The following is a 20,062-nucleotide window of genomic DNA, read 5'->3' as shown; positions in this document are numbered from 1 at the left end:
TTTGACCTTGGGGTGCTTATTCCAGCCCCTCATACTTGGTGCAAAATTAGTCAGGAAAAAGGCCTGGAAGGCCAAAAAAACCCACGCATAATTCCTTAACGATTCAACTGTGAGGAGCATTTGCCTGCCAAACAGAATCCCCAAATTTGCTCTGACTTGCACAAGGCATTAATTCAGGTTTGGTTATCTGCAAGGGCTGTAAAAGACACTTTTTCACACACCTACTCCAAAAAGGACTGGAATCCTAGGAATGAGCATGCCAATAAAAGACAGTTAACAGTTCTTGCAATAGCTAGCTAGCATAATGCATTATGTAAAACACAGACTTCAGATTTCTTTAACTGCTTGATTTAAATAGAAGCATTTAACAATACCATATTTCAGTGAACGTACTAAAAGAACTGTGAATCAGTATAAGAACTCATTTTCCATCAGAATTTTGCACAGTTATTTCTCTCAGAAGACAGAAATAAAACAAAATGACTTCACATTACAGAGCTGTCACTCAAAGACAAGGACCTGTTTATACTTACACCGACCATTAAAGAAATGTTTTCCCAACAAAAAATAACATTGAAGATTTCAGATGAGCTACTCTCAGGGGTTGGGGGATGATTCTTTATGCATGATGCAACTTTGCAAACTGGAAGTTTGGAATGGTTTTTATTTTAGTGCTTAAAGTTATACTAGTGTGCCTGCATGCAACCACATACTTCAGTATCATAAATACTAAGCGGATACAGAAAAAGCAGCACTGATAATCTGGTAGGATTCAGGGAAAAAAATGCAAAGTGAAATGTACCTTTTTGCTGCCAGTACTAGTATTTGCCTTTCTTGTTTTCCAGAATTCAAGTATCAAACCTGTATATACAACTCTGCAAACCCAAATGCGTTGTAGAGGACTACATGGAGAACAACCACTTCTGTGCTGAGAATTTGCACTACCAGGACACAAGAGCAATCATACACAAGCAACATAGAGAGCACATTCACAAAGATACTACAGACAGGTTTCTGAGATTAGCGACTACAATAGTGAAAAGAAATCCATTTTGCTCAGAAAGAACACATAGACTTCATGTACATTCTTTATTTAAAACAAAAATAATCAGAAAATCTTAAGCAGAATGTAGGTAGCAATGTCTTTTATAAAAATCATTCTCCAAAGTATGTACGCTGCAAAAGCCCGAGCCAGTCCTCTCTCACAAGGTAAATTTTGTTTACAGATTTAAATCACAGCAGCCAGTTCTGCCTCATGAAATGAGCTTCTCTGAAGCCTGAATTGACAGCATGTGACATAAGCTTAGTATCATCTCATTTATTACAATAACTTCTTTTCAGAAATTATTAACCTGGAGGTGGTTTCTTCCCTAGCATTATACATCTCGGCATCTCCATAATCTGAGGAAAATTAAGAATGTGGAAAAAGGAGTAAGATAAAAATAACCTGAAATACACATTTGCAAAGAAGTTATTACATTATGGGAAAATAAGTAGTAGGTACGTGAGGAAGCAAGGTGCCTTTTTTTTTTCCCCTCAAATTCAGCTTTCTCGGGAAAATAGCAGCTTAGTCCTCCCTAAAGAAAGCTCCATGGAAAAAGGAGTTAAATAAAACTCACAGGAACTCACAACTCCCACTCCAGCCTACTTCCTTTGAAATATACATTCTTCCTTATATTTATTTATGCGTACTGCCCTCAACCATCCAGTCTCTAAAATGCTTCTCCATCAAGCTTCTGCCTCTCCAGTCACCAACGTTCACAGTGGGGATGATTTTCTGTGGCTTCAACCATTGAACAAAACGCTTCATTTCCAGGTAACTGCTGTGTTCACTGTAAGGAATCCCTGAAACAAAACAAATCACAGCAATCCGTCAGTCTACTTAGCTTCTTGCCAAAATACTTTTGCAAGCCTTCCAGCTAAGAAATACTTTAGATAATATTTTTTTTATTTCATATTTGAGATCCTAAGGTAAGATAGCTAAGGTAAAACGAAAACCCAAATTTTCGTTCTGAAGAAATTATCTTGCATTAAGTTATCAAGTCATTCATCAGTGCAAACCAAACAACACCAAGCATTTGGTTAAATGAATGTTAAGAGATTCAACTCCACCCACTGATAAGAACTGAGAGGAAGAGGAAGACCCACAGTCTCTCACAAATGACTAAGGTATGGAATGAAATCTTGGCTCTGGAACTGCACTTCTACGAGCATCAGTCAGGCCAAGATTGTACCCCTGAAGTCTCTACCTATATCAGATAAAAGTCTTTATTTACAGGAGGAGGACAGGAGCAAAATTTATACAAAAATCTGCATTTACAGTGTTCTTGATTACTCACAGATCTCTCCCGGAGAGACCATCTGTTCAGTTTCTCAACAAGTTATCAGAAAAAGCATTGGTTACAAAGAACAGTAAGAGTCTCCAGAACAAAAATATGAAAAGCATCCACACAAAATCAAATGCACTGAATCTCTACCACTCTTATACCATATATGGTGATGTTTCCTCTTGTCTGAGGTTTGATATCCACCAGAGAAAGGCATGAATCAGAGTAGGTCCACCCCGTAGGTTTGAATGCCAGAATTTGATCAAAATTCTCAGAAAACTTATTCAAGTGATCTTGCAAGCCCTGTGAGAAGAATACAGCATATACTTAAATCCCATTAAATAGCTCATTAGTCTAAAGGCTGATTTCATGATGGAGAGACTTCAGACTAAATTTTATTTTCACGTTTTGATATTAACTTTTTTATTTTAAATACCATCTGCCTTTAAATTATTAATGATAAATACTTACATTTGCAGAGCACATGTACCTTAGGATCTCAATCACTTCATCTGAATAAGCACATACAAACAGCTAGGCATTTCAGATCAGAACACATAACGCATAATTGCATCTCGTTATAGATCTTGCTCCCCAAGTCATTAATTTCCTCCTCTCAGCTGGAGGCCAGCACTCGTGCAGCTTAGTGGTGATAAAAGATGGTGAAAGCCTGCTTCAGTGCAGAATCACCTGGTTAATTTAAAGTGCAACTGAGATCCTGACATCTGCTTATGCCCAGAAGCACTCACAGTTAATTAAGCAAGCTACCCAAAAAAAAATGCAGCAAGCCAGTGCATGAGTTGAGTATTGCTCTGAGCACTAAGCCATGTTTTATCACATCTGCACTCATAACAGGAAGGAAACCACCTCTCATTTCTTCACTCTAAAAAAAAATTAACTTGAAAAAGTTTCCAAGTTGGCTAAGTTAGCCTTCAATGTTTAAGCTAGGATCGGGAAAAGGATGAGAGGGAAGTATAAGGAATGTACAATCCTGTTCCTGGATAAAGTGAAGTCAGTATTATTTCAAACCAAAAACAGAAAATCAGTTTCATGTGTCCTGTATAAAATCTTAAATGCACATTCTTCATTTGAAAGATTCCAGAAGTCAAAATCATATACTTTACACCAGCATTAGGAAGACAAATAAAAAATAGACTGATTAAAAAAGGGTGGGGAGAGGGGGATATATAGGCTGCGATGGAACACTAACTAACCTGTCAGACACTTAAAAATTATTAAGCAGGGAAGCAGAAAGCTGCCTGTGACACTGCCACATTCAATAGCACCTTCAGTACAAAGTCCCGTAGCAACATACAGAATCCATCAAAGTAGGCAGATAAAAGAACAACAAAAAAAATCCTACCACAACACACGTTTCATTCAGCAACAAGAATTATGACTAGCTGCCATAAGTCTTAATATGCTGCAAATGTTCAGTCCTCGCTAGATTAAAGATATAACTGTAGCAGTCTAAGTCTCCTTCACTCTTCATTTTGGGAAGATTAACACAGTTTAAGGGAATAATTCACATATTTGCTCCCCTTGCTCTAATGAAATCTAAATACAGTACTTCAAATACAATGATTATTATATTAACCAATGCTAGTCTCCTTTCAAACTTTGTTATAAATCAAGTGTGCAACATTCGCATTAAGGATGCAATTTCAATCTCATAAAAAATTATTGGTGCATTTCAGTCATAGGCACTTATGGATATCTCACTTGAATGCTAGTACAAGACATTACTGAGCTAAGCAACATAAAAGAGGTGCACAGACCTGAAGACCCCAGTCCTCTGGAAATCTTCCACTGCATATTCAAGTGGCAGAAGCCTCAATTTTTGACTGTTAAAAAAAGTTGTTTGTCGCAAAAGAACCATGCATGTATTTTAGAAAAAATGGCCTCTTTCCACAAAACAAATTACTACAGTGCTTATTCATAACAAGTCCGCATTAAGTACACATTCCCATTTCTTCTTTTACTGCTTTAGCCAACACTGTTCTAAATCTTCGTCCTTTTAAAATATAAAACATATTTCATTGCTAAATCAACGTCCTTCAATCACCATGACAGCCTACAGTGTCACTAAAGTCAGCAGTACAGGCAAGCAGATTCTATAAGGTAGAAGAATCAAACATGATTAAATAGTTAATTTACAATCATCCCTAACATCACGTAAACTCATTTGGCTTATTCAAGAACAACTATTCATTCGCACATATAGCAATCCTTGTATTTTACTGGAGTAAACCCAAGTATTGCAGTGAAGTGCCATATCTCTTTAATTTTTTTTTTTTAAATCTTTCCTTTTCATATATCAAATCCACTTGCAATATTGCAGCAATTCGTATTTTATTTTTATAAAATATTTTAATAAAAATCACACATATAAAAAGTATAAATATTTTTTTAAATTTATGTAAATGCTATCCATTAAGAATACCCAGAACATGAATCTACAGCGGGTCATCTCACTTTTGACCCAGACAGCGCCTGAAGAAAGTTTGATGTCAACTCCTAATAAACAAAATCCTCAAGAAAGCCAGAGCCATGCATAGGAAAAAAAAAAATTATCAAAGAGAAGCCCACCCAATCCAACAGTAGTAGAACAACACAAAAAGCTTATTCCTCTGCCACTGCATTTTTGCTGCCTCTGAGCCCCTGTGGCTTGTTCTTTCTAGTTCTACCCTTCGAACTTCACACATCTTAGCCAAATACTTATTTCAAGTACTGGTTCTATTCAAGGGGGCAGTCACAAGGCCTGGATAAAATGCATCAAGTCCAGTGATACCTGGCCAAGTATTCAGTATTATGAATGGGACTGCTTGCTTCCCAACTACAGATCAAGACTACCTATATGAATTTATAAAGCAGGAAATATACTCTTTCTTCTCAAATTTGAACTTGTTTCTTCAACAGATTTTTGTGACAGTGACACAACTCCTGATGCAGCAATAGAAAATCACCCAGGATTCAACATTCAAACACGTTTGAAGATAAAAAGTGATGGAAACATTCAAGCCAGGTAGCAGAGTATCCCTCAGTGTGGCTGCATGTGTATAGAAACGTGCAAATCTTGACACACGACAGCTCAAGCAGAAAAGGGAAATGCACCATAGATTATTGTCACCAAGTCTTTGGCCAAGTGAAAATCTAGGGTATAGCACCTATTCTGAGGATGCTGTGGGTTCACAAAATCATTTTTCAACCTGTCAAAAAAACATTCACTGATCCACTTGTCTTTCATAGTGGATTTAACACAATTATGGTGACTATTCATTTTTGTTTGCTTCAGTCGTAGGCAGAACATACCAACATTAGTCTTTAAACTCTGGTAACTAGGGGAAAGACAGAGAGAGATTTCTGTACTTTTCTAAGCGCCTGTGTTTTTTAGATGAATGATGCTCTCTGCTGAATCAATACAGTGTTTATAAATCATACATGAACAGCTAAGCTAGTTGTTCACAAATAATAAAACAGCTGACTCCAAAATGAAAAAACATGCTTGATATTACTCCTGAAAATCAACACGGAGAAAAGCAGGCTCCAGACAGCCCCAAAGTTGGAATTAAACGGCTGGACAATGCCACCAAAAGGAAAAAAATATTCACAACATAGAGAATGCAAAAATACTTCTAAAATTCCTGAATATGCATTCAAAAAAAGTATCACTTTTATTAAAAAAATTATAACAATTTCCAGCAATCTGGAGACACGATGATCAGGAAAAAAAAAGCCCCTGATCACAGCAGAATGCCTGTGAACAAGGAAGCATATGCAGGAGCATCTCAAAGCCACAAACTCATTTCCCTTCTACTCTGGCAGAAAAGAAAGCTGTGGGCATCCAGATTGAGTCATGGAAGCAGTCAGCTATGGGAACACAGAAGCTTTCCTTGGGCAGGTACAGTTTTAACAACAGTTACTGCAAACTAGGCTTCAGCTGTGGTAAGCACAGGTAGCTTATGCAGCTTTCTTTGTTCTTCATCTAGAAACAGACTAGAGAAGTTTTTCAATAATAAAAGGCAGAAGAATCATGCATACATCTTAGAACTACGCATACTATTAGAACTATCAATCCTGAAGCACAGACAGGTTTGGGTTTTCTTTCTGTTAGTAAAAAGCACAACAGGGGAAAAAAAAGGGTAAACACTGGGGCTTCTAGGAGATACTATAATACACCATCAGGGTTTGGCTATTTGCATACTACTAAAAAGGCAACTGATACAAAAGATCACAGATGTACTCAGTTTACTAAATAAGGACTGCATCTGAGCTTTTGACTGAGAATAGTCCCATAAGGATTTCATGGATTTGTAGGTTTGCAGCTGAAACTACACAAGCAGGAAATTTGCCCAAATTAAGAAGTAGGATTGTGTTTTTGAGTAGGGCTAGGGACCAAATAAAACAGAAGAGGTAGGAGAGACCCAGAGGATAATGAAGGCATTCGTATTTAGTGATGAAGATTACTAAAAAATTCTGGCTTTCCCAGTAATGAGCCAGTAATTCAGGACAAAACCTGCATAATCCAGGACAAGACAAAAACATGCAACTGGAGACGATGGCATCAACATTTACATGGTCTGTAAAAATAGGATGATATCATTCATCATTTTTTAACTAGAACAAGATTGCAAGCGATCAGATAATTTATTCTTAAAAATACTGTTTTTCCTGAGTTCATGTTTCCTGCTGGAGCAGAAATAAGATAAATGGTCATATGAACTCATCTTTAAGCATTTAACATTCTCCACATTTTACTGATACTACGTTCCACCCAGGCATTCATGTAGCTACTGGCCTCACTGGAAGGTTAGCACCCTGGCAGTCTACCCAGCATGCCTAGCTTACATGGGCACAAAATTACCAATGACAGCATGAAACCACATTCCAACAGCTTCACACGTGAAATCAAAGCTCCAGGACAGAGGGCCATGGCTCTTACACCAGGACTCTTGTCCACTAGATCACTGTGCCTTTAATCTTTCCTGGCCCTTTCCAGGGTCCAGGCATTGCTTCTGGCACACTGTAGATTTGTCTAGAACCTCTTGTTCTCAGAGATGAGACCCTGCACATGGTAAAACTGCCTCTCTCCGAGAAGTAAGGCTGTCCAGACATCCTTGTAGTACGATCACACCCTCTGCCTGAAAGTCCAGCTACGTGGTATGCCGTACATGCTGGGACACATGACAGGAGAATGACATAACAACCCAAAAATCTGCAGAAGAAACTAAAATATATTACTGTTTAAGACAACACAATACATGACAAATAAATCCATAAGCATTTCCATTACTTATTTTCTGCCCCACCATGGAAAAGATTCTAGAACAATGTTAAAACATTAAGTTCCATCTCCAGGTCCCATCCAAATTGTATAGCCTCTTTTTCTCCTTTTTAGGTCAACTCTGACCTTGACGGGTCCTGCAGCTAAATACCATCTTGTTCTGAAGGATTTGCTTGAGATGGCACAGCAGGCCTGACGCAAAGCAGGAAAATGAATCCAAGTCCATAAGGCGTAAGTGACCCCTGTTTCTCTCATTCTTCCAGGTTACTTTTAATCTAGAGCCTGCTGCTTTGCCTTAATGCCATTCTGTACTTTGTAGTCTATTTAGAAAAACCTTCTTTCCCCCCAGGAATTAGTCACCTTTCCTAACTAAGAAATTGCCACAAAAACTCTCAACAACAAAAACCCACTGTCTCAAATCTCAACTGAAATGCACATTTGAAGTCAACTTAGGTGAAACAATGTCTTAAAATAAACTGTTTTGCTTGCTTTTGCTTACAAATATTAGATTGTGTGTGGAAAAACTAAAGCATATGTATTTCTGAGGTGTCCTTAAATTCACTCGATGTGTGTATTTGTTTCTGTGTGAGTTTTCATTGATTTTCAAGTATCCTTATCCCCTCATCTGCAGAAGGAGAGAGAATATTCTTTCAAAAGATGAAAATATGATTATAAATACATGGAAATTGAACTGAGAGGAACATGGAGAACCCTATTCCTTTCTCATCAAACACCAGACTGGAAGTTGGCCATGTTCACAGGCTGCCTCAAAAGAGAGATAATCACAGGCAGAAAATCATTCTCGTTTTTTCCTACATCATACCAGGCAAAACACAGGCTGAAAACAGGGACTCCATGTCACAAGATATTAATTGCTAATAGGACAGATCCTGCAGTCATTACATAAATCTACTTCAAAAAGGCCCGCAAAGAGCAAGCCTTTGAACAAACCTCATCTTATCTTGTACAAGCACCGCATTGAAGTGAAATTACACTTTCTGTGCATCATGTTTGGAGACAGTTATTAATGTTTAATTGTATTTCATTTTCAATGTATTGCTACATGTCAAAACTCTACTAAATAAATATGATCTGACAAGAGGTTAAAAAGCACCAAACATAACACTGGTTGGGAGGAGTCAAAACTAAGATTAGCCAGCAGGTTAATCAACAGACTACATTTTCCGAACTTACCTTAAAATTAATTTGCATCATGGGAAGAACGTGAAGCAAAGTACCATGCCAGTCCACGCTGATGAGGGAATTAACAGCTGCTGACTCCAAGCACTGTAGTGTTTTGTACTTATCACGGGACATACTTGCTTTTGAGCCCAGAACTTCAGCAATTGCTTTAGGATTAATTGGGAAGAAATCAGATAATGAAAATTTAAGAGTTCATCTTTTTTCATGTTTTTGAGATATTCCTAATTATTGCACTGGATCGTTTTTACTATTGAAAAATATCCATATTCAATAGTGTTTCATATTCTAAAATTAAGAAAAGAAACCTGTAATGGCTGTTAAAAAACTTGGGCTCCTACGTTTTAGAAGAATTGTGTATGACAATTGGAAAGAGAAGGAGAATAGAAGTACTTTGATAACTTCTAAGTCATATTTCTTTGGTAGAATGTTACTGAGGTGAACTGGTATTTATTTCAAAGATGCCAGAAACATGTGCAGTTTTTGGAATATGCAACAAACAGCCCAGATTAAAGACAGACTAAATTTCAGTGAAAGTAAGTCTTGTATCGATGACTTTAAATATACTCAAAAGCACAAACCGTTCACAGCTGCCTGCTCTAGAATATACGTTTGGGCAATCATGTTGGTTCCTAACGCTGTAACTGAGTGAAGCACAGCACACAAGATTTTCATCCAGTCAGAAAAGATGTGTTTTGGTTTGGGGAATGCTTTGTTAAAATTGATTTCATTAAAAATGATTACTATAAATATTTAGGAAAATACGCAATATAACCCTGGAAGGAAAAACTGTTAGCAAAATAGAAGTTTAAGAATAATTATATCCCTTTGCTGTTTCTTATAACATGAAATTATTAACACTGAAAATGTCATAAGGATCTCATTTCCTTTTTTTTTAAATTGCCATTAGCAATTTTCTCACCGCAATCAAAGAGGTTCATTCATTTAGTATCCAAATTGGCCTTCTGTATAATCAGGGGGTTTGTAAACATGGCAGAAAAATATTTCTTTCAGAAAGTTAAAACTTACTGATTAGAAAACTAAAAAACTAGCAGTAAAATTATTAAATATATTTCATTTCTTTACACAGTATCTGACCCATCAAGACTAAGCGACCCTTTATATCTTCCAGAAAAAGATATTTTAACACTGACTTAGATATCTATTTAGTTATTTGATCCAGTACACTTCTTTAACATACCTAAAAAAACTTTTTCTTTTCCAATGGAATAGGTGCCACAGACAACTAGAGTACGCGGGTTTAAAGTCACTGTCTCAAAGGCAGTATTGACGGCAAACTGGATAACCTCTTGTTGAGAAGGAAAAGTGTATTCAGGACTACAGTATCTGGGGCATGGAAACAAGATATACCACTTCATTACACAAGACAGAAGACAGCTGAATTTACCAAGAAGGCCCTCAAAACTGTATGGATACAATAACAAAGTAATGAAAAAGATGTTATCCTTCTGTATAATTTCAGTCTACTTGCAATCTATTTATTAGAAACATGAGGTGGCCAGATTAAATTGTTGCAATAAAATTTACATTGAGTCTATCAGTCTTTTCTCTACAGCTATTCACTTGTCTGACACTGACACACAATTTTGCAGTTTTTTTCTCTTTAAATACCAAGTGCTCTTTCAAGCTAGATATTTTTATCATGTACTAATTACATCCTTATGTCTATTTTTTGTCATGCATACAAACCATAAGGCATTATTCATTCACAGAAACATATGGAACAGAAATAAAAGACTGCAGTTGGGCATTAATCATACACAGAACAACAATTTTATATCCGTGAGTCAGAGAAAGGTCTAATGAAAACCTGGACAACTGATTTAATCATTTGGCATTCTTTCACTTTGAATTCCTCCACACGCCTTTTCATAACAGAGTTGAATCCACCAGTGTTCCATGAACCTCTTCTTTTAGAGCTGAACACTAAACATATGCATTTTGACACCCAGAATTTAATACCACTCATAAATACTAAGGCCATCTCAGCAAATACTTTAGCATCTTTTCCACTACCCACTGTTATTCTCTCATGTAACAGCATAACAGATAAAGAAGCTAGACATATGTGGACTTTCAACAACATCTGATTTTATTCAACACTAAATAGAGCTAACGAGTGTTAAAACAGTAAGGTCATTTATACTTACATTTATTTGCTTCATATAAAGTCTTACTAAACTGAAAAGAGGGTTATATTGAAAAAAAAAAAAAACTAAACACAACTTACGTGGTATCAAGGTAAAGGGTATGGACTTGTTGACCAATCAAAGCAGGGTAGCGCTCCATAGAAGGATCTGCCCTGAAGTCTCCTGTGTGCAGAATAACAGTTCCACTCGGTAGACAGAAAAGGATCATCGCTGCACCCGGACAACTGAAACAAATGAAAAACCCCATACAAATTACATTAGTTCTCTATACTGATTAACTGCCTTACAAGATGTACCACCCTTCAGTAGCAGGAAGGTGTGCAGAGCAGTATTTTAAATCACAGCTACTATGAAGCCTAATTTAGCTAGAAATTCCTAATTTCTAAAGGCACTCCGAAGCTAACCTTATGGCCACAGGTAAACTAGACCTGAGTTCCCACGTGAGATGGAGGGAAGAGAAAAAAAACACCAACGGCAAAGTAATCAAGCATTACCTGCCTGTTCGGGATGCGCTGTCTTCTAGGTATGACAAAGATGCTGCCATAGTTACAATCTCTGAGGTTATATTATTTGATTTAAAGGGGAAACAGTACACCAAAGAGAAGTAGCATTCTTATTCAGCAGAAACAGAACTGTATTATTGCAGCTGCATCTTCATTCCTGCAGGACTTACTGAAGCATTTCCTTTTAAATTCTACTTGCAGATTTTAAACATTATTCTCCATCCAGAATTCCCTGGTTATAAATACAATTCTTTTATTGGCCACAGCGAATCCATTGCACCTTCAGCAGTTCCTTGCCAAAGCTGTCTGAAAGGCAACTGCTCAGACTGGAAAACCAGCGTGGGACTATTTTGGACATGAATCATCTGTAAAGGGTACATGAAATCTCAAAAAAGGAAAAACTGGCAGGAACCAGAGCTAAAATGACAGAACTGGTGAACCCTCCAAAAACTTGAACTTTGTACCTAAGGTTTATATGCCTTTTAAATTGAAGCAGAGGATCAGTGAGACAAACAGGAAAAATGAGAAGTGTCCAAATTACATAAGCAACAAGGCTTCCTTCATTCCCAGAAAGGGTTCTCAAAGGACTTCATGGAATCTTATCTCTCCAACTATAAACAAATCCTAAGATAAGTAATATTCAAACCAGCTGTGACACAGTGCTGTGTTTCAATATATACTTCACGGAAAGGACTTTTCCTCTAGCCCATAGCCAAATAAGGTACCAAGAGCCAGAGCAGCAAGAGCACAGGGCTGGAAGTCAGGTGCTACTGAACTTTAAATCCAGCATTACCACACAGTGCCAGTGTAACACTGGATAAAAATCTCACCCTTTATCACCAAATCCAGTAGAAGTCTTGCTGCACATTTCAACAGGTTTTTCTTTAAAGTTCAGTTTTCAAAATGTTGGCTAAGTTTTGTCTCTCATGGGATCCAAAGTACCACATTTTTCTTTAGCTGAAGATTTCACTGTCTTCAGTTGAAGCTACAGAAACCTAACATATCTGATAATCAAATGCAGGATGTTCCCAACTAGATACCAAAAATTAAAGTGTCCAGACCACCAGAAAAATCATTCAACCTCTCAACAAGTTTAAAAATTACGGAGCTATGTGTGATAAAAACAATGTACTCATTACAAGCAAGCAGAATAAAGTTAAACTAAAAATCATCAAAAAAGCATAAGTTTCATTTTCAAAAATAACTCATCTATTTCAAACGCTAAATACTCACAAGAAATTTAGGCTCCTACATGCCTAATTCACTTCTGAAGTGAAAATGCATGTTACTAAGCCAACTCATGTATCTGAAGTATTTTTAGCCTTGTTTTTTCCAGTCCACTGAGACCTAAAAATCACGAAAACATAAACTGTATCTATAAAGCTATTCATCTTTAATATTCTATACATACAATTATTCCACAGCAAATGCAGTGATACATACTGATTGGCATCGAGCAACACCACTTTGATCCCATTCACCAGACATTCTGTGTCCATCGGCAGCACATGGACATACTGCTCTTTGACTCGAAGTTTGCTCTTCACCAGATTGCCAGTTATCTGTAACAAGGAAAGGATTTAATACGGAATAGGAACAAAATCTAAAAAAAGCCTTTGTTTGCTTTAGAAACAAAGGCTCTCAAAGCCAGACTGTCTGGCTTAGACAGAAACTATGAGATCCTGGGTATAATCAAGCCTTTCAGTAGCATTTCACCTCTCAAAAAGCAAACTGAAAAAAAGCTGTCTTAAAAAAAGCAAACTTTTAAAAGCCTGATAACAGGTTATGGATTGGAATCAGAGAGGAGGCAAACAAGGGGGAATAGCATCTGTTACAGACTGTCAAGTCAAGAAGAGGAGGTGGGCAAAGCCTTCTTTAAACAACAGAGGAAATTTCTGGACCTTGTCACGGAGGACTGCAGCCACCCCAATACCTACTGGAAGGGTAACACAGGACACAAGCATTCCAGGAGACTTCCAGAGTAAATTAGAAATAGTTTTTTGATGCAGGTTCTGGATGGGTTGATAAGGCAAGGTGCCCTACCATGTTATGAGTAAAGAAGAGTTGGTTGGACATATAATAGCTAATGGCAGCCTTGGCCATTCAGCAGCCTGAAGCAGAGGACAGAGAGGACCAGGCTACAACAACCCCATTTACTTAATGCGGAGAAGAGATGGCTTAAGTGGAATGTAATTTCAGACTTCCATTGCTTGAATGGAGTTATAGAGAAGATGGAGCCAGATTCTTCTCCATGATGCACACAAAAAGAACAAGCTACAGTCTCAAGTTGCAAAAAGGGACATTTCAATTGTATATTTGGAAAAAATTTCAGAGTGGGTAAGCACTGCAACAGGTTGTGAGGAGATGTAGTAGAATCTGTCCCATTGTCAAAATTTGTCCGACAAAGGCTCTCTGCGGTCTAATCTAACTTTGAAGTTAGATCTGCATTGCGCAGGAGATCAGACTATATGACCTCTAGAGAACATTTTAAACCTGAATTTTTTCATGGTATCTAGACAGGGAAGTTTCACTAATCTTCATCAGTTAAATCAAGATAAGAATTTCTTACCAGGGAAACGCAGATTCCCCTATACATATCCACTGTGTCTAACTGATCCAACAATGGAACTTCTGATCTTCTACTTACTTTCATCAGTGTAAAAGTGATTATAGCTGCATATGGATTTGATAATATCTAGTAATCTTGAAGAACCTTACCTTATTACAGTAGATTGGAAACATGAAGTTTTTCGTTAGCCCACAATAGTGATCAGAGTGAAAATGAGTAAGGAAATAAGCTGTGCAGCCTTCAATTTCTCCATACTGGAAGGCATCAACTGTAAAACCAGTTCCTACAGCAAAAAAGGGAAGAGAAGTCAGTCAGTAAACATGCATAGTTCAGAACTACCTTTCGTTCTTTTTTCTTTCTTCCAAATTAAAAGGTAATACAGTTACACTACATACAGTTGAAGGAGCCATTTAAATATGACCATGGTTTGCATATGAGTCAATAGTCACAAAAAAGACTTTCACTTATTAAAATAAAAATTTAACAAAGTGTCCACACACAAATACTTTCACGGGCCTCCCAAATATCTGTTGTTCAGCTGCCATCCTACACAAATGGCAAGTGGTTAAGCAAATAAAACACATTTATCTGCATTCAGCTGGTATTTTTTGAAAGTTCAACATCTTAACACAAAATAAAACAGGTAACTACAGCTTAACAAAATGCACTTTGGGATCAAACTTCAATTTTTCAACTATTCTACATTTAATATTCCCCTTAAAACATGCTACCATATAATTATTAAGCAAGCAATCTGGGGTCTTCAAATATATCTGCTGAGATGAAACGTGACTGATTTGCCATTGCATGTTTTCAGTGAGGTGCTGTTTGTATAAAGATGTCGCGTATGACAGCCGTATAGAAGAGAGCCCTTTTCTCTGCAAATGTAATTTTTTTTTAAATGCAAACATATTGATAGATGGTCCTTTCACATTGGCTTACACTTTCTTAAAACTATTAAATAGCGCATAGAACTAATTTATCTGGTGGCACTCAAGTATTTTTCATTTTATGTTACAAATATTTCCCAGGTCTTCTAGGAGAACTAGAAACAGTTCTACTTACTTGAGGCTAGAACTTCAAGTATTTGCAACTCAAAAAAACCCATAGCAGTCTGCTAATTAAAAATCTCAAACCAAAAAATTCCCAAATGTTTGAGAGGTACCAGACTCAAAACTTCAGGGAGGCTGAATTATACTAGGCCATGGAGATAAATACACATCATTAGCAACATAGAAAATACACTCAAATACACTTCAAATGTAGTAACAAAATTGAGAACAAAGACAACACAGATAATAACAAAGCAACTTTAAAATTGCATTGTAAGCATAGGAGCCTGCTCTTCAAATTTATTATATAAGGAAAATTCTCTAAGCCCGTGGAACCCATGACACTGGTGTAGCCCCACGAAGACTTACAGGTCAGTCTTCAAGCAGCAGCTTGGCACTTAGGATCACTAATATATTTCTGTTCAGCTTCAAATATCTGCCTAAGACAGACCTTTAGTAGTAAATGGAAATGTGAGAGTCTGAAGCTTTTTAAGCCGCTGATCCATCATCCTATAATTTATATAATTGCTTGAGGAATTTCTGAGAAATTCTTGGCTGTTTCCATAATTGAACTCTTCTGCTTTGTTTTCATTTCTTTGTTTTCACAGTTGTAGTAAATCATATTTCTAATACTACTGAATTTCAAATGCAAAACTAAACTAAATTCTTTTAACCTAGTGTAAGGAAATAATTGCTATTGACAGCCCTATTTTCAGGCACAACTGAAGCGATGTAAAAGATTAAATTCAGGAATTAGGAGTGAATATTAACAAGGGATATACTCACAATCATTTAAGAAAGTAGATCCATCTTTCAGGACTGCTTATTTTTTTTTTGCTCTGTCAGAATCATTCAGAAGTCAGTCTTTGTAATAATTTTCCTGAGATAACTATTTCACTAACTATTTTCAGCCTGGTCCTCTGGTTCTGCAATCACCTTCTTTTGGAAATTTGTACCTATACAAGATTTTATCAACTTAGATGGAGGAAAGAAAATTAACTATGAGCTGCAGTCTAAATGGTTACGAAGAGTGAAGAATACTGAAATCTAAAATTCAGAAAAAAAAATACAACACTCAAGCCAAAATTAATTAACCTGTACAAAAAACAACAGTTACCTCTCACCTGGTATTTTCTTGTAGAAAGGGCAGTGTTTTTTTCTTGTTCCTTCACCTGTAGCAGATAATTCTTTAAATTTTTTTCTCCACTTTTGTTGGCCACCAGAACTTACATCTGCAAAGTTTCCATTTTTACTTGAACTTTCTGTAACTGCTTCCACATCTTCCACAGACCCTTTAGCTTTCCTTTTTTGCTGTCTGGGCCTCTTTCCATTGGGACTCACTGAACTTGGTATCTGCTTTCCCTCACTCAAACACGTCTCTCCTTTGCTTTCCTCTTTTACTTTGGGTTTTAACCCAAAGAAAACACCAATATCCATTTGTTTGAGTTCTTTGGCAGAACTGGATTTGGCATTCATACTGGCTAAAGAAAGAGATGGTACTGTTTTAGAGATGGGGCTGGGAAAGCACACAGCAGTTGTATTAGCGTTCCCTTCTTTCTCCACTAACAACTGCAAACTCTCCTGGTGAGCTGTTTTTTCAGTTGCATTGGCAGTCATTTTATCTGCATTAGTTAAAATGTTATTTGGGTCCCTCAAAACATTACTTTTCTGCGTCAGAAGAGATCCAGCATCTTCTCTGATTAGCAGTGATGATGTCTCAGTAAAACTCATGTATGCAGAATCCAAAGCACAAGCACCAGTATCTTCTGACTCTGTGTTATCTGCTTTAGCAGCAGAGGAAATTAGTTCTGGCTGTTCAACCTCCTTGCAATTAAAAGCAAAAGAGGATCCACTGGCTAGCACCTCTTGCTGATGCTGATTATCTACACATGTTGAATTACAGAACTTGCTGTCCATGTGACTTCGAGAAACAGTTTTTACACTATGATCTAGATGGTTCAACATACTTACTTCCTCACAGTGGGTTTTTTTAGTTATGAAATTTCCCATTTTGGTATGCTCATACTGAGGCTCCTGCTGTAAGAAATGTCCATCAAATGTTTTAAACACCACAGAATTAGATTCATCTTCAAAGTTCCAGACTTCGAATAATTTATTTTGTGATATTTTTACTTTCTTCTCCTCTTCTTCAGTTTCCTCTTCACTTTCCTCAAAAGCACTCAGTGGAGAATAAGAAATTTCACAGTCACTGAAGTCCGCTTTTGAGTGTAGTAGACTTGGCTGATTTGTATCTTTCTGACTACACAGATCTTCTCCTGTTCCACTTTCTTGAGAGGATGCAAAGTCATAAAATTCAAATTTACAACTATTATCTGTGGCCTGTGTAAGCTGAAATGTCTGTCGAGGCTTTTGAACATCTGCAAAAGAGGAAGTACTTTCAGTGATTATATTTAGAGGCTTCATTTGTGGTGAACTCTGTACCATCAATGTACAGTAATCATTCGGGACATTTTTTACATTATTAGATGGTTTCTCATTCTGTGAGATTTCCTCTACATGACTTGGGGAACAGCTGGGCTTTGCAGGAGTAGAACATGTCATCTTCCTCTCCAAAGTGTTTGCTGAAGAGTTTACAAGATAATCTCCTGCCCTGCTTGCTGCAAGCAGAAAATGGCTGTAACGCTTGTAGTGTGATGGAATGGTGGAAGTGCACAGTAAACCATCAGGACACTCTACAAAAAGAGTTAAACAGAGAAGTAATATTATTATCTTTGCAAAGAGAGTTGACATAATTATTAAAATAAAAAGCACATATGACACACAATTTAAAAGCTTTTTCTTATAAATGCAGCTATTGGAGAACACAAGGCACAAGTAAAATAATTTTCAAGCCGCCAAGACCTCCTGCCCTGAGCTGGTTAGAAATGAGAATGCTTCCAACCTAAAACCAAACAGGTGCTGCTAATACAGCACTATGCCTGAATGAATATAGCCCTCTAACAACAACAGCACTTAACCCTGTTTCAGTCCTGTGCTAATGTAATCATATGGCTTCTAGTTTAGAATTCTCACATGCAAGCAATCAGCTCAGAGCATTAGCACCAGAAAAGGCCAGCAGACATATTTCAAAATAACCCAAATCTCAGTTCTAAATCAACCTAAAATTCCATTTCAAATCATCTGCTGGGTTATGCATTAAATTAAAAAAAAAAAAAAAAAAAAAAAAAAAGAGTCCTGTATTAACTTACGTGAAAAAAGCATTCAGGATTGAGATACAAGCAAAAAATCTATGGCTGTTCTCTAAGCCTTTTTGTTGAGGATTTGCTAGTCTAACTAGTAAGGATTTTAAGGTGAATGCATAGATTCAATCAAAAGGACTTTTCATCTGTTAATTATAGGAGTAAGAGATGGAAATGAGGAGTTAACACATCTGTCTTAAGTTAAAATGACTACCAAAATTGGGATTAAAGGACTCACATTTCATTGTTCTGAAGAAGAAACTTCAAGGAAAGTTACAAAGATATAAAAAGGAAAGTGACTGTGTTACCTAAAACAGCCTTTACTCATTTCCTGACTGTATGCTTTCTGTTTTTCAAAAGTTATGACGTGTATTAAGAACATAAGTTGGATACCTGCATCTATTCAGACATGGTATTTCCCCACATGAAACTAGCAATTGGAATGAGTCAGTTTCATTCCTCTTGTACAGAACTCAAAAGAAAATTGCGTAGTCTTATGATACAGGAATGTTCACGTATAATTCTGTACAAAATTTCTAAAGCATACTGGACTAGGGGCTAACATTTCAAGTAAATTAGCACAACAGACTGATTTCAGCTTCCAACTGTCCATAGACAACTGGACAAATCACACAGCAACACGGATACAGGGTAATGAAATTTATACCTAAGGAGAAAGAAAGTTCACATCAAAAGTAGCAGCCGCTTAACTGAAGGAGGTTGTTTTTGCTGACACTGATGAAGTAATTGAAACACATTCCATTATTTTAAAATGGTAAATACGCACCTTCCATTTCTTCAATAAACGACTAAAACTGGAGCTTGATAAACAACCACGAATCTCTATCACTACTCTACAACGTTTTGAGATTAGATTCTGACAGATCGTCATGTCAGATTTCCATGTTCTTCACAAAGAACCAAAAATCTCATACGAAAATAATACTGATAAATGATCACTAATAACATTCTAAAATTCCTAACCACCACCATCTCAGATTTTGAACTAAACATGAAAACCAAGGTTTACAGCAACAATATGTGAGAAGCCTTTAACTTTTCTCTGAAGGCTTTCTTCTTACCCTATTCATACCTTTTTCAATGGATCCTGGAGCATCCAAACATTCAACAACGTGCCATCGAGGTGTCTGGACCAATAGCAAGGAGAAGGGCATCTGGCAGCTCGGACAGTATCCATCATGAACAGGCTTTGCGTTTTGTGAGCTCTGTTCCGTCAGGCTACTCACACTTTCCTGGGAGTGCACGCTACTGTCATCTTTACATTGATCGACATCCTGATTTGGCCTTGATGTCTGCTCACTTTTCTGAAGTGTATCAGTTTTTTCTATGGATTTTTTTTTATTTCTCTTTCTTTTTGGCCTGCACTTGCCATCACTTACTTTCTGCATAGGTGTAGAGATGCTCTCTGAATTACTCTGATGCTTTTGCTTCCTAATGGATTTGTACTCCCAAATGTCCTCTTCCAATAAAGCATCTTCAGACATGGCAACACATGAAATATTCTCCTTTCTTTTAAGCAACAGTTCACAAATCCACCTTTCCTTCCGCTAATACGTCTTCTCATCCCTCCCCTCTTCTCTATCTGAAGAAAAGCACCTGAACTCCATTTTAAAAAAGCAACACTGGGCCACAAACCAAACAGCAGTCCGTGATGAGACTGAAGCATGGCGGATCCTATCCTAAAAGTAATTTAATTAGCATCTCTTTGAATATTTGGAATAATGCCTGTTACACA

General features: G+C 37.0%; 1 protein-coding gene across 1 annotated transcript; it reads right to left on the bottom strand.

The window, feature by feature from the left end:
- Positions 1-1,576: 1,576 nt before the first annotated feature.
- On the bottom strand, positions 1,577-19,811 carry DCLRE1A (DNA cross-link repair 1A). The gene is made up of 9 exons (XM_009706300.1): positions 19,400-19,811; positions 16,231-17,799; positions 14,204-14,337; positions 12,929-13,047; positions 11,063-11,206; positions 10,013-10,158; positions 8,806-8,960; positions 2,489-2,630; positions 1,577-1,845 (listed from the first exon to the last, which is right to left on the bottom strand). Exons 1-9 carry the CDS (start codon positions 19,809-19,811, stop codon positions 1,679-1,681), a joined length of 2,988 nt encoding a protein of 995 aa, XP_009704602.1. The 3' UTR covers positions 1,577-1,678.
- Between the last annotated feature and the right edge of the window lie 251 nt (positions 19,812-20,062).

The sequence above is a fragment of the Cariama cristata genome, unplaced genomic scaffold, assembly GCF_000690535.1.
Source record: "Cariama cristata isolate BGI_N322 unplaced genomic scaffold, ASM69053v1 scaffold36238, whole genome shotgun sequence".
NCBI lineage: Eukaryota > Metazoa > Chordata > Aves > Cariamiformes > Cariamidae > Cariama > Cariama cristata.
The sequence above is the reverse complement of the archived record's forward strand: the minus strand, read 5'-3'. Positions and strand labels throughout refer to the sequence as shown.

What these genes read in the sequence shown, in the direction of transcription:
- DCLRE1A (XM_009706300.1), bottom strand. Translation starts at nt 19,811, where the DNA reads ATGTCTGAAGATGCTTTATTGGAAGAGGACATTTGGGAGTACAAATCC. An exon ending in TTCCAATCTACTGTAATAAG is followed by an intron (nt 13,048 to 14,203) that starts GTAAGGTTCTTC and finishes TCCTTGTTACAG; the next exon opens with ATAACTGGCAATCTGGTGAA. An exon ending in GTGTTGCTCGATGCCAATCA is followed by an intron (nt 11,207 to 12,928) that starts GTATGTATCACT and finishes CATTTGTTTCAG; the next exon opens with TTGTCCGGGTGCAGCGATGA.